Genomic DNA, 18401 nt, shown 5'->3' on the forward strand with positions numbered 1-18401 from the left:
TCATGATGAAATTTAAATTATTGTAAGATATTGATTTAGATAAAATTATCGTTTTTCATTATTTTTATCACTATTATTATTAAAATTATTATTAATATTAAAACTATCATTTTTACAAAATTATTATTTTAATAGGAATATCATTGTTAATATAAAATTTCATTATTTTTATTAATATGAATTACCATTTTATCATAATATCATTTTAGCAAATATAAATATTTTTATTTTTATTAATAGAATAATAATAATTATTATTACAAAATAATATAACTTTTACTTACTATTATTATTATCGATATTATTTTATCAAATAAATATGTAATACAAAGATGTTTTACTACGTGTAACATAATTACATTAATACTACCTATCATATTATTTTTATGATGATAAATGAACTATATAAATTTTATTATTTAAGATATATAAAAGTATATTTTATATAAAATTTTATTTATTAATAAATGAATTATATTATTTACCCTAATAGATCTTTTAAAAATATTTAAAAATATAAAACGACGATATTTAAACTATATAATAATCATGTATAAATTTTGGAAATCATTTTGAGTCAAATTGACTTTTGTTGACTTTTGCATATTAGTCTCGAGCATTAGGATTGTGGTACACTATGATTTGACCTAATTTGTTAAGACAAATATTGACCAACATATAAATATATATACTTAATTTAGGTTCGTGAATCTGAGGCCAACCTTGCACTTGTTCAATGATGTTATATGTATTTTTACTACGAAATACAGTATGGTGAGTTTCATTTGCTCCCTTTTTAAATGCTTTTGCAATATATATTTTTGGGACTGAGAATACATGCGCTGCTTTTATAACTGTTTTACGAAATAGACACAAGTAATTGAAACTACATTGTATGGTTGGATTATTAAACCGAATATCGCCCCTTCAAGTCTGGTAACCTAAGAATTAGGGAAATGGCCCCTAATTGACGCGAATCCTAAAGATAGATCTATGGGCCTAACAAACCTCATTCTGGAATTTGGAATGCTTTAGTACTTCGATTTAAATGATGATTGCGATTGCCAATATTATGGCATACTTGCGAGTATGCGGGGGGATATTCTATATACATTATGTTAATGTCGGTTACCAGGTGTTCATCATACGAATGATTTTTATACACTTGCGAGTGTAAGGTTGTTTATGAAAAATGAAATCTTGTGGTCTATTAAAATTATGAAATTGATGGATTATGATAAACTAATGAACTCACCAACCTTTTGGTTGACACTTTAAAGCATGTTTATTCTCAGGTATTAAAGAAATCTTCCGCTGTGCATTAGCTCATTTTAAAGATATTACTTGGAGTCATTCATGGCATATTTCGAAAGACGTTGCATTCGAGTCATTGAGTTTTTCAAGATTATTATTAAGTCAATTATAGTTGGATGTATTATGAAATGGTATGCATGCCGTCAACTTTAGATGTAAAGAAAGTTTGTCTTTTAAAAACGAATGCAATGTTTGTAAAATGTATCATATAGAGGTCAAATACCTCGCGATGTAATCAACTATTGTGAATCGTTTATAATGTATATGAACGGGTCCTTTCAAAAGGTTCTGAATATTTTCCAGATTTATGCTTGTACTTGTACAATCCGAATAATGAGCTAGTACTACCAAGCTGCCAAATCACATCACTTTATCGCTACTCAAACAAATCAAGGACATGTACAAATTCCATTGCACTGTATACAAGTTACTAGAGCATGACTGCATAAACTTACCAAATATACATCCACTAGTACTAAAATCATGTATTATAACTCATCAAAATCGCGATGAGAATCATCATTATCGTCTTCATTCCCCTCCACCCAAGCAATTTCATCAAGCGTGTCCTGCGAGTTCCAATCAGGAGGGAACGTCTTCTGAAGTGCTTCGGTAATATCTCCGCCACCTCTTTCAATCTTACGTAAACAACGGGCCCAATGAACTGCGGTTCCCATGTCAACAGTCAAACCCAAGTCAATCATTTCAGCACATATTTGTTCAATGCCCGAGTACATATAGTCTTCAGCTATAGAAGCTCGTGACAACAATGATGTCATCAAGCAGTGGTACACAGCTCGGTCGGGTTTTAACCCGACCCGTTTCATATCTTCAAAGCATCTCAAAGCTTTTTCGGGAAGTGAAGCACGTGCCCAGCCATGGATTAATGTGGTGAAAGTTTTAAGATTTGGTTTTAATCCTGCAGCCTCCATTTCTTTTATCGTTTTTTCTGCTCGCTGCATTTAAAATAATTAGTTTAGCGTCTAATAAACAAATGCACCTAAAATTCAATAATTGGTATATGAAAACGAGAAGATGACATACGAGCATATCTCCGGCTTTGCAACAAGCGTTAACTAAAGATGTATAAGTTCGGATGTCGGGTTGGACCCCTTCTTGTTTCATTTGTTGCATTAGGTCAGCAGCTTCCCAAACATCACCCCTTCGAGCCCATCTACATTGAAAAAAAAAACATTACTTACGAGAAATTAAGGATTTGATGATGTAATATCGTTTGGCAAAAAAATAATCATACTTCTAATTAATTTTACAATGGTTAAAAATAAGGACATATGATTTGTTAATGACAACCCTTAGGGATGTCGTTAACGCGCTGTAAAGAGTCGTACATAGCTGTTACTTATTAATTTAGTGGTGGCGGTTACATGAATGTACAATTGTTTAAAACGCGTCAACGGCAACCCTTAGGGCCGTCATTAGCGAAGTCCAAGTAGCAAGTATGTACTTGACAAGCAAATAACAATCTAACCAAGCAAACAATTAGAAATAATAATAATCTATTTTTTTTTCAATTTACTAATATTAGTATTAGTATTAGTTACAAATTACCATTACTCACCACATTCTCTCATCACCAATTTATTTAGTATATCATTGTATAATATTAACCCATATGATACTACATAAATATTTTTGAAATTTAAGAAACAATTCTTACCCGTCAATAAGTATGTTGTAAACAAAAGTATTTCTTGGAATTTTCCGGGCATGCATTTCTTTGGTCACGGCTAGAGCACTTTGCATCCTTCCAGCTTTACAACACGCTTTAAGTAACGCCTCATACGTAAAAACATCAAGATCCAATCCCTCGTTCTTAACTTTAGCAAAATACTCGAATGCTTTTCCAGTATCACCTAATGATGCATAACCATGCATGATAGTGGTGTATGTATGCTCGTTTGGGCTAACCCCAGCCAGTAACATTTCATCCAATATTTTCACCGCCCTTTCCATCTAAACAAAACCATAAACTATATCAATTCAGAATCATTTCAAAGTACAAGTTTTCAAGCATAAAGTACTTACCTGACGTTTCTCAACAAGACCAAGAATAAGAGCGTTATAAGGATGCACAGTCGGGATGCATCCACTCATTCTCATCATATTAAACACTTCGAGAGCTTTTTTAGCTTCCCCAGCCCTTGCATAAGCATGAATTATAGGCATAAATGTTCGAGATGTAGGTTTATGTCTCACTTTTTGCATTTCCTCAACAGTACGAATTGCACGATCCATGTTTCCCATGCCACAAAAAGCGTTAATGATGTTATTATACAGAACTACATCGGGCTTTAAACCATCTTTGATCACATCTTCAAATACTGCAAATGCATTAGCCCAGTCTTTTAGCTTTATAAATCCGTTAATTAACATTGAATATGTCTTCATGTTATGCTTTATTCCATTAAATTTCATTGTTTCACTGATCTCCAACGCTTTGGAAACTTTTCCCATCTGGAGAAGTGAATCATAAGATGCATATTAGGAGAGTTCATGTGACAATTTCGACCCACTTATATAGAGAAAGGTCTAATGGGTTGAACGGGTCAAACATTTGAAGTTACCTTGGTGTAAAGATTAATAAGACATCCATATGTGATTACTGATGGTGTGAAGCCACATTCCTACAAAAGAAACTGAATGTTAGTGTAGTTGAATAGACTAAATGTTTTCACTTCAAGACATTAAACAGCTGATATAATATTTAATCACAATCACAAAGTAGCGAATATTCAAGCAAGTTTAATTAGAAAGAACCCCAAAACATTGAGCTTAAAAGTGACAATTTCAACCCATTTGATTGTTAACGGATTAATAAATCGTATGTATTATCACAAACGTCTCAAATAGGTTAATTAGGTCAAAAGTCGCCGATAATGTAATTTTACTGCATTCACCAAGGGTAGACCCACAATAACAAATTACCTGTTTCAACTGGTTACCTGGCTATCTAGTCAAATGAAGAACATTTTTTTTACCTTAAGCCTCTTAAATACCACAAGACATTTATCTCCATTTTTAATCATCGTATAACCATCCATCATTGTGTGGTATATATCCATCGTAGCATCTATACCCTCTTCCTCCATCTCCCTGACCAAGGCTTCTGCACGCTCCATGTTTAAGGCTTGACTGTAATTTTCAAATTGTTACGATAATAAATCAACATATATCATATGTGTCGTAAGACTTAGTATCGGGTTACTAAAATTTAAAAAGCGAGGCATTTCTTATTAGGCGATCAACTTGCCATTATATAAAGACCATGTACCTATTGGGAGAAGATGTGGCAAAATGGGCAGTCCGGTTGGGTTGTATAGTAAGTCAAAACGGGTCGACTAATGTTGGGCCGATAAGTCAACAACTTTAAAAAATAACATAATCATGTTTGATATAGCAAGCTTTGCGGGTCTCATTCAATCTTTTGTTGTTTTCATTTTAGGCTTTTAGCTAGGCTTTGCAGGCCCCATAATTTCACAGTATCGTGCACTTACAAGCACATAATTTTTTTTTAACTCTTAACAGGTACTAAAAAAAAAAAAAAAGATATACTCACCAATGAGCATAGATTATGTTTCCGTATATAATGGCATTCAAGGTTGTCTGTGTCTCTTTGGCCTCCTTGAACCACTTATCTGCAGCACTTCAAGAATAAACAATTGAAATAATAAACTTAAATGCAGCCGACAACGATGAGAATGGATAACCGCATGAAACACAATGTATAGATATATACAAATGTATATGTATATGTAATAGAGTATTCTACTTACTCTGTATCACCAACTTTAGCAAATCCTCCCACAAGAATACTATATGTCACTAAACTCATTTCTATCCCCTCTTCTTTCATTTTCCTTGCACATGAAAGTGCCTCATCCATATCTCTACCAACTGCATAAGCGTGAATTAGGCTGCATAAAATAAGTTATTTTAATGCTGGAAAATGGACCCAAAAGAAAATAAAGAATACAAAACTTATAACAGATTATAGTAAAAGCTTCTTTTTTGGTGCACAAAGGAGCGTACTTTTAATCCAACATCAAGTTTCAAGAAGTTCAATACACACACATATATACATACATCAATATACACACATACATACACACATATATTATGTTAACAGGAGTAATAGAACAAGGTTCCTTAGTTCCTTACTTGGTAAATACGTGTGTGCTTGGCTCAATTCCCCTGGCCCGCATGCTCTCGAAAGTTTCTCTGGCTCGATGCACGTCCCCTCGCCTTGCATAATAGTTGACCATCAACCCAAACTCTTTCCTGGAAGGCTACAACTGTTGACACTTAGAAAAACATTGACTTTATACAGTATATCATGAATTATGTTAACAGGAGTAATATACATATTGTGCGTTTGTATGTAATTACCTTCTTAATCCTTTGAAAAGCTGTGATAACGGCCTGCCAATTCTCCGGTTGAGTTTCCAGAACCTTCTTAAGTTCGGTTCTTGAACCCTCCCTTTCTTCTTGCCATTTTGACTTGTAATCTACACTATCATCCCCTTCGATCCACCGAGCTCTATCGACGCACTTCTCCTTCATTCTCCTCCCGTCATCAAGTTTAATCGTTAAAACCCTGCCATGAAACTCCATACCATCGAACTCCACCGCCTTCATTGCCGACTTTTCAGCCAATTTACCGCTGTATATTACAAACCCGAACCCCATGTTTCTTTCCGTTTCATTGTAACCCTTTATCAATATCACATTCTTTATGGGACCAAACTGCCTAAAGAATTCGGTTAGCTCGTTCTTCTTTATCCACAACGGAAGGTTACCCACAAAGATTTTCCCTTTTTCTTGATACTCAATTCGCCTGGCTCCCAAATCACCAGAGCTATCCAAACAACTATTATCCTTTTCCAATTCATCTGTATCGGGCGATCGTTGAGGTGGCGGCGGAGGCGGCGGCGGAGGCGGTGGGGGCGGAGCGAGTTTGCTGGTTAACCAAAGTTTATCCGTTAGCGTTCGTGAGGTATTATCAATATGGTTTCTTTTAAGCGTGGGATTGGGTAGTGTTTTAAGGGGATTAGTTTTGTGAGATTTAGGTTTTGGAGGTTGGGGATTAACAGGTGAGTTGGTGATTGGTTTAAAGGGTTTGCTATTAGTGGGACGGCGAATGGATGATGAGGTGGCGGTGGGGTTCTCAGAATCATGTGAGCAAGCAGTGATGGGGTATAACGGTAGTGTGGTGGTGGAAACTGAGTATGGCTTGCCGGAAAAAGTAGAGTAATAATGAGTGGTGGTGGATGCAAATGAAAAGTTATCCATAGTCTCCAGTAATGGAGATTATATCGAATTGGTTGGTCGATATTTATACAGCTTTGCCCCTAAGCTCAAGATTCACATCAAGTATAACTAATCAAAGTAAAAAACTATGTCATGATAAAAACAGAAAGAGATAGAAGATTAATTATATGTACCGTTGTATAAGCCATAAGCTTCAAGCTATCATAAGTTGTTACAACTTACAATTGAGGTTATTGGCCGGTTCAATTTTAAATTATCTAATGAGCTATGAAATTAAGCTTAGCCAAACATCTCGTTACATTATTATAATTATAATTATAATTAAAATTATAATTATAATTATTAGAAAAAATAATAATAATTCGATTAAAATGAAAGAAGGCAAATACTAACCCTAATAACATGAAGTATTGGGATGGAACAGAAATAATAGTGAAGTGTAATAAAATGGTTGTGCGAAATTAGTTAAATATAAATAAGTATTTGAATAGGATTAGGGAGAGATAGTGTGTATATGACGGTGAATGACGGAGAAATTACCTATGTGTAGCGGTGGTTCCGGTGGAGAACGACGGTGAATTGTGTTTGTGTGGCGGTAAAAGTAGGTAGGGTGTGTATCCTTCCTTAGCTTATCTGCTCCTGGAATAACTTGTCTGCACTCTTCTGCACCATTTTCAGCCAAAAAAGAAAAATGAAATAAAGAGAATTAAAAAATATTTACTCATATGGCATACAATTTTTATCAATCAATCAATAATCAATAAATAAATTTCAAAGTAAAGATAATTTACATTTAGATTAACTGTGCCAAATAAATAAACTTCAAAGTATAAAAATAATTTTCTTTGTTTAGCATAGTCGATATACAGGTTTCTTGATATGCTAGGCATAGTTTTCTTGCTAAGACCATTTGTATAGGACATCAGAAACGGCGTGTCTTGCAGAGGTGGAGGTGAAGAAACGCATGCCGTCGGCGTATCAAGGCGGTACTCGCAGGCGTCTCTCCGGCGTCAGTTTGAATTCTCTTTGTATCACTACACTATCGATTGTACCGATTGATCTTCGAATTCGTTTATGTTATCGCGAAAAGAAAAGAAAAGAAAAAGAAGTATTATAACAAACTAACAATAATATAATTATAATAAATAATAAAATAATAAAATAGTAATATAATATAATTATAATTATCAATGTTATAATAATATTTAATAATTCTTAAATAGAAAATAGGTGATTCTCACAGACCACTTTTTGATCCATACACACTACTATACCATAAACTTACACTTATATCACTACATTTATCTAGAGAGTTGAGCTTCTATTATTATTATAAACATAAGTAAGAGTATAATAGCTAATTAGATGTGTGTGTAAGGAATCAAAAAGTAGTGTGTGAGGATCACTCTCATTTTAAATAAGATTAATTACTTCAAGTGATTCGGATTAAAGCTAAAAAGCAATAAATGATAAACCGGTCCAGGTTCAAAAGGTTATTTTCAATATTTGTTGTATTGTTTTAGATGGTTTCTAATTTTTCGCTTTGATTACCTTCTACCTTTGATCATTTTCTGTAGTTTATTTTGTCATGTTGTATAGTGGTGATCTTTCATTGAATTGATCGTTTTGTTTAGTTTTTCGTTTTTAGAGGTTTTATTTTTTTATGAATTTCTATTTAAAGTTTATTTAAAAAAAAAAAGAATAGTTAGTTATGATTAAATGTAATTTCACATCTTAATCTGTGTTTCACTTTTTCAAATATAAGTACCATTTTTATTTTTAAAACAAGTGATAGAGTCACACGCGGGAGTAGTTTAATCCTTTGTCTCCCCCATCAATCATAATCCGCAATCAAAAACCCTCGATTTTGCCTCTCCGCAAAACATCCAAATCACGTTCTACGCGTCTCACATTTCACCGCAGATCATCATTTCGAAACCCCTAATTTCAAAACCCTAAATTGATCAACAATGGATAAAGTCGTGTGTCCTGAAAATGCAGACCTTGTGGCGTTCATGTTGAGTAAACAGACGGATATGACGGAATACAACGCTAAGATGATTTCGAAAGCGTGCTTGAATGTCTGTCGCTCTAAATCTCCTATTAAAACCCTCAAAGATTTCTCCAATGTCAAGTAACCATTCTTTTCAACCACCTTATATAATGTATTTTAAATTTTAAATTTAATTTAATTTATATATTTTGAAGTACTTTTACTGTATGAAGTTCCGTTTGTAATTAGTTCTATGTTGACTAGCTTGATTGATTGACTGCAACGAAGGTGTTAGATTTGCTACAAATACTAACAATTTAACTATCGTTAACTAAATGCTTAATCCTATGGCAATTGTGTTATTTATATTTATTTGTATAATATAATACGATACGATATAATGCTTATTTCGATGGATATAAGGCACTCAAACATTCAGCAATCCGTCTGGCTGGAATATCACTTGTGTGTTTTTTTTGGGTAAACAGATAAACATGAGCACAAATTTACGTTCTGAACGTTCAGTGATCTGTTCATCAAGGTGGTGTTGATAATATACTTATATTTAAATGAAATGAACACGAATAAAGTAGTGGATATTTTGAATGTTATGCTGTTTCAGTGGTGATTCTATGTAGTAAGCAGTCCGTGACACCACTAATTATGTAATTTTTTACAAACAACAACAACAACAATACCCAATTCCACCAAAGTGGAGTATGGGGAGGTTAGATGTAGACAGCCTTTCCTCTACCCTAGAGTAAAAGGGAAGTCATTCCTCCACCCAAGGATACCTATCGGTCCGCGGGTAGAAGAAGTCGTCCCTCCCTATACTAGAGGGCAGAGAGGCTGCTTCCTAAGGACCTCCGGCCAGAAAGAACCATAAATTCCGTTAAGTGAAGGAGCTAAATGCAGGTAGAAAAGATAATATAGAAACCTTACCATGGGAAATGTATACATAAATATAGCATGTAACAAAGTAAAGTAATAGAACATATAAGTAAAATAAGTAAGTGTCAAATATGCAAGTATAACAAACCATGCAAGTATAATATGTATATGTTAACATGTAGGTATGAAGCATGTAGGTATAATATGCAATATAAAACAAATAAGTATACTATGTAAGCATAAAAACATGTAGCATGTAAATACGTGTAATTTAATGCGATATATTATAATACAAACATATAACGGTATAATGCAATAAAGCATGTAAATAAGTATAGTGTAATGCATACAACATGTTGGGATATGCTACAATAAGTATAAGTAAAAAAAAAAAAAAGCATATATGAAACAAGAAAGCAAGTAGGCAAAAAGGCATACGACAAATATATAAAACTAAAAAATAAATAAATGAATAAGAATATAAAAATATATATACAACCTGAGCCTTTTGTTGCAACCTGAGTTATTTAGTTGCGTTTTAAGCCTACAGAAAATCTCTATGCTCTTCTTCATGTCCGGTGATTGCAAAGAAACTTCCTGTTCCATTACTTGTTCAGCTATCCATGGAAAGTGATGTTGCACAAAATTTATACCTTTATCATAATTTTTTACAAAGTACCCCTAATTTGTATAGAACGTCACTAAATATTATTATAGGACCCTGTATGTTTTTAGGATCTATGGTTCTATAGTATGGGCCATTAAGATTCTCCACCGTTTTATATTACGGGACTCCTTTGAGTTTTGATCCTAGACTCACTCCAGCTGTTTTGTTTACACTAATGAATGACTGAACAAACAAGCTTATCTTCTTAAAGAACGAACAAAAACAAGAACAAGAACAAGAAAATCCATTTGTTAAGTGTTTGTGTTGGTTTATAATATGTACATATAATGGCCTGGTTGCATGATCATTAAAATAGTGTAACTGATTAACTGCGAGTTAGTAACATTTTTTACATCTATCAGGGGTGTTGGAAAATGGACTTTGAAATTCATGAAAGATTTCTTTATTGATGCAGCTGCTGAAAATGAAGAGATGATACAAATGGGTAATTCCTCTGTGGATTTTATTATATGTTTAGTTATCTTGCACAATAGTTATCCATTTCTTTCAGTATTTTCAATCTGTATTTGTTTATAACATTTTAGGTGAGAAAAATAAGAGAAGCAAGCCGTATATGCCTCAAAAGAACTCTGTAGCGTATGCTTTATTGATCACCCTCTACAGGTAAACATGACATTTTTTTTATTTTTTTGTGTAACCTTGGTTTATTCAGAACTTCAATGTATATGGGAATATTGTTGTATGTTAGAGGAACTGCCAATGAAACTGAGTTTATGCGTAAACAAGAGCTAATTGATGCTGCTGAAGCAAGTGGGCTGTCTCGCTCACCTATAATGTATGTGTTGATCCTTTTAGACTTGGTTTACCTGAAGTAAATAGTGGTGTATTTATTACTTTCCTGATCTTGTTTGTTTGCTTTCAGGCCTGAATTAGGAAAAGGGAAAGCAGGTCAGTTTGGAGTTAACTCGGCTAGGGATTGGTATAGCGGATGGAGTTGCATGAAAACATTGATAGACAAAGGGCTGGCTGTAAAATCTAGCTGCCCTGCAAAGTAATTGCATTTTCTCTTATGCTTTATGTTTTCTATAGTGGAAAGTTTTGACCTTTTTAGTTATAAATGGGTTGAATCGGAATGTGTGTTATCTTTAATTGGTTGGAAGTGTACTAAAGGCATGAAACTTTTAAATTTATTCTTTGATGCAGTAGTTTAGTATCGAAATAATACTAAGTGTGTAACCTTACTACCTTAGTCATCACACTGTATTTTAATAAATTTGAAAATTTGGGTGTAAGTGGTTCAATTCACCCAAAATATCATGTTTACACAAGTACTATGGTGTCTGTTTTGACATCACTCCGTCCCCCTTTGTTTTATTTTCACACGGAGAGAGCATGTTTGCCTTGGATTTTTTTATCATATCAAATTTAATACAGATATTGAATTTTTTTCAATATCAAGTTTATTTATCGGCACTAGTTACTAGTAGTATTAGTTTTGAATTGTTTTCATATCAGGTACATGCTGACGGAGCAAGGAAAAGAAGCTGCTCGTGTTTGTCTATCAAGATCTGGTTTGCCTTATTCTACAGAGGGTGTTGGTACTATTACCACAACCGTGGATATAAACCAGAACAACATTAAAGATTCAGTGAACACTCATGCTATGGTGATTAAAGATGTGCCACCTAAGCATGTTCCGTCAAAACGACAGAAAAAATCAGTTGATATTCCTCCTGAGACTCTTGATAAGGTATACTATATAGTGTAGCTGATAATATCCACCATTTGTCTATAAAGGGTTCGATACGGGTTATGCATTTATTTTTACTATTGAAAAAGTTTTAAAGGACATCAGTCGAATGGGTTAATAGTCGCCTAAAGTGTTTTGTAATTCACAAAACATCCTATTCTATTTTATCCTATTATAAAAATTAGTTATCTTTTAAAAAAATGAAGTAATATCTGAACTGAAGTAGAGTTTTGGGTCAAGTGAACCACCGTTTTGACCATTTACCCAACACACTCATTTTGCAACCTTGATCGTCTACTATTAAGGTTCCTCTTTCTATGCAACCCTGAATGTTGTAACCCCTTCTCTTTGATTGCTCATTCTGGTTCTATTGTAGTTTAACATTTACAAAATATATTGGCCTGCACTTTATTTTTTGCAGCTTGTGCGCATGGGTTATGCCAAAGAACAAGTTATTCGGGCTTTTGCTGAGGTTAAAGAAACGTCACCGGATGAGGAAGTTTCTTCACTTTGGCTCTCTGTTTTATGTCGTCTTAGGGAAGTTGTGGTTTACAATTCGCCTTTGAAGTCTCAGAATGTTCCCGAAGTCAAACATCATGCATCAAGTTCTTTTACACTTAAAAACGATGGTAATAATATACATGTATGGAAATTATAAACGTATACCTTTTAAAACCATGACTCCTTAACTTGTTGGTACTCCTTTAATATGCAGCAGAAGTTTCTTTTAGACATGAAATGACGACTTTAGCTTCCGAACGGGTATCCGAAATTCCAAGTTCATCACTGAGAGCTTGTTCATCGAGTGTGAGTTTTCAGACCAAACATACTATTATTTACACTTAAAAGAACAATTACTTTCTTCTTTTCCTTTTTATAACAATATAGTTTTATATGCTCTTCCTCAATTAGCAATATTTAACCAGATAATCTGAATTATATGCCATGTGTGCTATTATATAAAACTTAAGGTATTTTATATACATGGGTTCCTTTGTTTATTGCTATAAAATCTAATGCAGAATATTTTCTTTTGGTTATTATCCTGCACGTGGATGGTAACGTAACATAAATACGGGTTACTGGTGCCACATTGTCAAGTTCAAATGTTCAATTTATAAAGTTACTGCTATTATGAGTAAATTCTATATAAGGGAGAAAGGGATGTACAGCATTGTTTTTGGAAGTTTGATTAGCTTGTTCCTATTTTATGCATTGATCACTTCAATTTATTTGCCATTCATTGTATGTAAAAAAATAATCCAGTCTTCATTTTTGTTTTTATACTCGTGCATGGTGTTGTAGGATCACAATAAACGTAAGCGAGGTAGGAATGATATAGAAGGTAAATCGAATGTTTGTTCAATGCCACCTTTGACACTTGGAGACCAATTCGAGGATACGTATGAAGTTGTTCTAGTATTGGATGATCGGGAGAGATTTACCAAGGCGTAAGTATTTTCGGAGTTTCTGCTAAAAAAAACTTTAGGGTTGAAATCCAACTAACACGAGTTTTTTATTTATTTATTTATTTTTTTGTCATTAATGCAATTCATGAATAATCGTGCACAATAGTGTTGAATCATAACTGATCTAGTATTATACGCTTTTTGATTTGCAGGTCCAAGTCTAGAAAACTTCTTGAGCACGTTCAACTCCATTTTAAAATACCAATAGAGGTGAACTTATACTTTAATGTAAAATTTTTTTTTTTTTGAACGGCGATTTTTTTGGCATCAGTAGATCATTTCTTTCAACGACCCTCATCATTTGCACGTAACACACACGTTCGGGCGGAAACCCGAACCCGATCGACGGTACCCGGGAACACATCCATTCGGGCAGTGGTTCCGGGTAGGGGTCCGTGAACGAATCCGGTAAAACCTCCCTATAGGATCAATATATACCACCATTATTGGTGTTCAATTGGTTTAAAGAAAATCATGTCATCCCTAAGGATCGAACCCATGACCTCTCCCTATCCCATGACACAAAGTACATGGGGAGAGAACCGTTGGGCTATGCCCGCAAGTTCTACTTTAATGTAAATTGATGAACCAAAATCTAGAAATCAGATATCTTCAAGCAGATGGACACTGACCAAGTCTACAGACACACTCATCTGTTGTGACTCGAGGTGGCAAAATAGGCGGGTTGGGTAACAGGTCAAAACAAAACACTTTTTGTCCATGTTTTTTCTGCTATATAATGTCCCATCTGTTGCTTCACATTTACTCCATATCTGTTTTCCCATATTTGCACTTTTTGAATAATTTTTTTAGTAAGTTTCATATGAAAACGAACTTTGGTCGACTAAGAACATCCTCGACCCATTTGACCTATTTTTGCTTGTGATTGTCATATTTGGCCAGTGTGGTTTTTTCTTTTAGGATATAATCATGACCCGTACGGCCGTACCTGATATGACTCTTTCATAGGCAAATGGATTAGAATTGCCGTCTCTAATTGCAACTGTCTTTCTCTTCCTTTTTAACCTTATTTATTAAGATCAAGATAAGACATCAAAATCAATATTTTAAAAATCTTTGTAGGTGCGACGGTTACCTGTTGGAGATGCCATTTGGATAGCTCGACATAAGCATCTGGGTAGCGAATATGTTCTTGATTTTATAGTAGAGAGGAAAAATGTTGATGATTTGCGATCTTCCATTAGGGATAATCGTTACAGGGAGCAGAAAGTGCGGATCCTGGTGAGGTTTCTTAATTACCTTTTTACCCTTCTCATAGATATGTGAATATATATCGATTTACTCATAAACATCATCTTGTTTTTTTTCTTCTTCTTATCAAGAGGTCTGGCCTTAAAAGGTTGATATACGTAGTGGAAGGTGATCCTAATGCTTGCGATAGTGCTGAAAGTATTAAAACAGCGTAAGTATGAATCCATATTTTCCGATGATTTTTTTTTTGTGTGGTAACTATTTCTCTCTTTAAAAGCTACTAATAATTTACAAATAAATACATCTATCTATGTGCATGTGTAGTTGTATGACAACAGAGATTCTAGAAGGGTTCGATGTGCAGAGAACAAGCGGGTTAGGCGATACACTACGAAGATATGGTCATCTTACTCAATCCATAACAAAATACTATACATCACTTTGCAACGAGGCCGAACGTCAAGATTTATCGGTTTGCCCTCCGTTTGATCATTTTATCGAGAGGTGCCAAGAGTTAGATAAGATGACAGTTAGTGATGTATTTGCTACCCAACTCTTACAGGTACGAGACATTAATTATATCTACATAGCGTTTTTTTTTTTTTTTCCTTAATATGTGAGTAGTTGGTTTATATCTTGTCTCATTTAAATAAATTCATGATGCAGGTTCCACAGGTGACTGAGGATGTTGCGATTGCTGTATTGGATTTATACCCAACTGTTTTATTACTTGCTCGTGCCTACTCTCATCTTGTAAGTTTTCTTTACTTTTGTTAATATTTTGGCTTCAGTTTGCTTCCTACTTTTATTAATAAATTATCAACTTCTATATTTTGTAGTAATAAAAAATGGGTTTCTTTTGGTTTGAATCCAACGGACCCGATTGGTTCGGCCAGAAACATTATTGTTCATAACTAAGTCTATATGAATAGTCCGTAAAAAAACAGAATTGCAATAGTAAAAGTCATAGTTTCTGTTCGTAAAACATAATTTTGGTGGTTTTATTCATCCTTAAGATACGCAGGGAGGGCTTTAGACCAATGTCCTTCTAAGGCCCCGTTTGGTTCACGGAATTCTAAGGGAATTCGATGGAATTGGAATTGAGTTCCTTAGACCGCTCCGTTTGGTTGAAATTTTCAAGATGTTGATGGATTTGAATTCCTTGCAACATTGAATTTATGAAAAATCAAAACATCCTCAAATATTTACATTTAATTTTTTACGTACATTTCGACTCGTGTTTTTAATGCGAGTTTCGACGTGCGTTTTCTCAGTCAGCGCATTTTGAAGCGAGTTTTTACCGCGCGTCTTCGCTGCGCGTCATTTGACGCGCGTTTTTGATTCGTGCATCTGAAAACTTCAATTGGAAACGCGAGTTTGAAAATGAAAACGAAAATTGGAAACTCTAAAATTTTTTGTATAACTTTTTAGTTATTTTATAAAATTCAATTCAATTTCCTCCCATGTCAATAAAAAAACACATTTTTTTTCACATTCTAAGGAATTTATTATGTCCAATTCCTTGACACATTCCATTCCTTTCAAAAACCTTCTTTCAACCATATGGGCCTAAGCTTTTCATTTTGTCTTTTTTTATTTGATTCATCCGACGATTGGTTAGATATAGCATGTAGCCTTTAAGATATCATTTCTAAGTAAATGGATCACAATTGTCTACTTTGTTGTGAATTTGACTAAAGTTTGACCAATTTGGTTTTAAGGATGGCGACACATGTGCGCAAGAGGAACTCCTTAAGAAAGAGAGTAACAACGAGATCAGCGGAGTCGCTAGTAGAAACATTTTTCAGTTCATTTGGGGTGGTTGACACATACTTGTTCATTGTACATATAATGTTGATAGATGCATTCATTGCACGATCTAAAAGTTGACTATCAATCAACCTTAGCTTGTTCAAAACAAGGTACACTAAATGGCATGTTTACTTGTGACTTAATGAACTTAATTGACTGAAGGGATTATTTGGTCAAAACATTTGGTGTGTACTTGGAGCTTATTCATTAATATGAGCTGGCTGGAGGGATTATTTGGTCAAAACATTTGGTGTGTACTTAGAGCTTATTCATTAATATGAGCTGGCTGGAGGGATTTATAGTTAATGTAAATAATTTCAAAGTGATTACTTGTTCAGGTCGGGTTGCCTCTCAGGTGTATTTTCAATTCTACCCTAGTAGTTTTTTTTTTTTTTTTTTTTTTTTTTTTTTTTTTTTTTTATTTTTATAACGGCTCTACCCTAGTAGAAACTGACACAACCCTACTCACAAATAAGATCAGGGCTTTTACATTGTTATATAAATAAAAAAATAAATGATCACATAAAAGATAAAGTAAATATAGAAAAGATAGACTTGTACCTCTTTTTTAGCACAATGAGTTTCAATTTTAGTATAAATAATTAATATATGTAAAATTAGGTCTTAGATTTTGTCATGTTTGTTATCAAATCTCATCTTTCTAATGTTTGAAGCGTATAAATTAAACTTTTAGATATATACCGGATGTATATTTAATAAACTTAGCAAAATCCATTAAATCATATGTTTAATTATAATTATTATTGCTTATACAGAAGACATATTAGAATGAGATTTTATTAAACTCATTATCACGTTTAAGCCTTCATTAATCAACTTCACTGTCTCTTCAATCACTTCTTTGTAAGTTCGATGGCAAAGAAGAAGCTCTGTTCCAGGGCAGACATGAATGAACTACCTGAAGACATTTTTCACAACATACTTATTCGAATACCTATGAAATCGTTGTTACGATTAAAATGCGTATCGAGAAAATGGAACCTTTTGATATCAAATCCCAAATTCATGCGCCGATTGATCTTTCTCCATGTCTATCCCTTTTACGCCATAAACACCGCTTTACTAGGTCAAAACAACATGATGGTCAAGCTTCATTCTCCTCCTAATGAATTATTATTTGAAAACGGTAGATCGTTCAGCGTTCTTGCCACAATATCTGGGATTTTACTCCTAAAAGGATTACGCGCATGTGATAACATGATATTAATATACAATCCATACACCCGAGTGTTAAAGACCGTTCCTGATCATTACCCAGCTTCTAGCTCCATCAGATCCAGTGTCTATGATGTATATGGTTTCCGTTATGGCACAACTCTAGATGATTTAGAGATTGTTAGATTAAGAGTTGTGGACTATAACACACGTTGTTGTGAAGTCTTCAGTCTTAAACACGGGTCATGGACCACAATAATACCGTCTATCAGACACCATACATTTCGTTTTGAATGTAATAGAGGTATATTCGTAAAAGGGTTTTTGTATTGGATTATATGTGACAAGAACAGCAGTAGGCTTTTGTTACTCGCTCTTGATGTTAAAGAGATGGTATTTTCGAAGATACGAGTCCCACCTAATTGTATATTAACCGAATCTATTCCTTTGGGTACATTAAATGGACGTCTTTGTTTTGTTTCCTATAAAAGACCTGATTACGAGTTATGGGTGATGAAAGAAATAGGTGGTGTGAAATCTTAGTCGAAAGTAACACATTTAACATAACTTCAGAGTATTAGAAACAAGTTCCAAGTAGTATGTATATTGGATGAGGGAAAACTTGTTATGTCCCAATGGCCAAACAAGCTTATATTCTACGACTTGTTGAAAGATTCATACGAAGCGATTCACGAGGTTAACGGATTGGAATTGGAAAGGTTCGGAAACATAAATATGTAGAGAGTTCGATCTCAATCAACATCTAATATGTTTCTAGCCAGCTTAATTAAAATTGTATGATCCTAGCTACTTGATTAACATTATGATTATCTCTTAGATCTATATGTTCTAGAAAGGGTTTGCTCC

General features: G+C 33.9%; 3 protein-coding genes across 4 annotated transcripts; 2 read left to right on the forward strand and 1 right to left on the reverse strand.

Annotated features, from left to right (window-relative positions):
* Positions 1–1562: 1562 nt before the first annotated feature.
* LOC139869429 (uncharacterized) lies at positions 1563–6727 on the reverse strand. Its single transcript, XM_071857748.1, has 10 exons — positions 5722–6727; positions 5494–5621; positions 5109–5249; positions 4892–4978; positions 4314–4467; positions 3900–3959; positions 3361–3789; positions 2993–3288; positions 2359–2488; positions 1563–2270 (listed from the first exon to the last, which is right to left on the reverse strand). Exons 1-10 carry the CDS (start codon positions 6622–6624, stop codon positions 1803–1805), a joined length of 2796 nt encoding a protein of 931 aa, XP_071713849.1. The 5' UTR covers positions 6625–6727; the 3' UTR covers positions 1563–1802.
* Positions 6728–8301: 1574 nt separating this feature from the next.
* Positions 8302–16675, forward strand: LOC139866412 (crossover junction endonuclease MUS81). 2 transcript variants are annotated; one of them, XM_071854646.1, is made up of 15 exons: positions 8302–8737; positions 10517–10599; positions 10700–10778; positions 10864–10950; positions 11038–11166; positions 11631–11865; positions 12287–12494; positions 12581–12672; positions 13171–13316; positions 13487–13544; positions 14418–14576; positions 14678–14757; positions 14871–15108; positions 15213–15299; positions 16268–16675. In XM_071854646.1, the coding sequence occupies exons 1-15, from the start codon at positions 8574–8576 to the stop codon at positions 16370–16372; spliced, it is 1950 nt and encodes a 649-aa protein (XP_071710747.1). In that variant the 5' UTR covers positions 8302–8573; the 3' UTR covers positions 16373–16675. The 2 variants fall into 2 exon arrangements, with proteins under 2 accessions (XP_071710747.1, XP_071710748.1); XM_071854647.1 differs by having other exon boundaries at positions 12584–12672.
* A 784-nt stretch (positions 16676–17459) lies between these two features.
* Positions 17460–18077, forward strand: LOC139868975 (F-box/kelch-repeat protein At3g06240-like). Its single transcript, XM_071857310.1, has one exon. The coding sequence runs from the start codon at positions 17460–17462 to the stop codon at positions 18075–18077; it is 618 nt and encodes a 205-aa protein (XP_071713411.1).
* The last annotated feature ends 324 nt before the right edge of the window (positions 18078–18401 follow it).

Source organism: Rutidosis leptorrhynchoides, chromosome 9 (genome assembly GCF_046630445.1).
Source record: "Rutidosis leptorrhynchoides isolate AG116_Rl617_1_P2 chromosome 9, CSIRO_AGI_Rlap_v1, whole genome shotgun sequence".
Classification (NCBI taxonomy): Eukaryota; Viridiplantae; Streptophyta; class Magnoliopsida; order Asterales; family Asteraceae; genus Rutidosis; species Rutidosis leptorrhynchoides.

What these genes read in the sequence shown, in the direction of transcription:
- LOC139868975 (XM_071857310.1), top strand. Translation starts at nt 17,460, where the DNA reads ATGGTCAAGCTTCATTCTCCTCCTAATGAATTATTATTTGAAAACGGT.
- LOC139869429 (XM_071857748.1), bottom strand. Translation starts at nt 6,624, where the DNA reads ATGGATAACTTTTCATTTGCATCCACCACCACTCATTATTACTCTACT. An exon ending in AACATAATCTATGCTCATTG is followed by an intron (nt 4,468 to 4,891) that starts GTGAGTATATCT and finishes TGAAAATTACAG; the next exon opens with TCAAGCCTTAAACATGGAGC. An exon ending in GTCTTGTTGAGAAACGTCAG is followed by an intron (nt 3,289 to 3,360) that starts GTAAGTACTTTA and finishes GGTTTTGTTTAG; the next exon opens with ATGGAAAGGGCGGTGAAAAT.
- LOC139866412 (XM_071854646.1), top strand. Translation starts at nt 8,574, where the DNA reads ATGGATAAAGTCGTGTGTCCTGAAAATGCAGACCTTGTGGCGTTCATG. An exon ending in TGAGAGCTTGTTCATCGAGT is followed by an intron (nt 12,673 to 13,170) that starts GTGAGTTTTCAG and finishes ATGGTGTTGTAG; the next exon opens with GATCACAATAAACGTAAGCG. An exon ending in AGCAGAAAGTGCGGATCCTG is followed by an intron (nt 14,577 to 14,677) that starts GTGAGGTTTCTT and finishes CTTCTTATCAAG; the next exon opens with AGGTCTGGCCTTAAAAGGTT.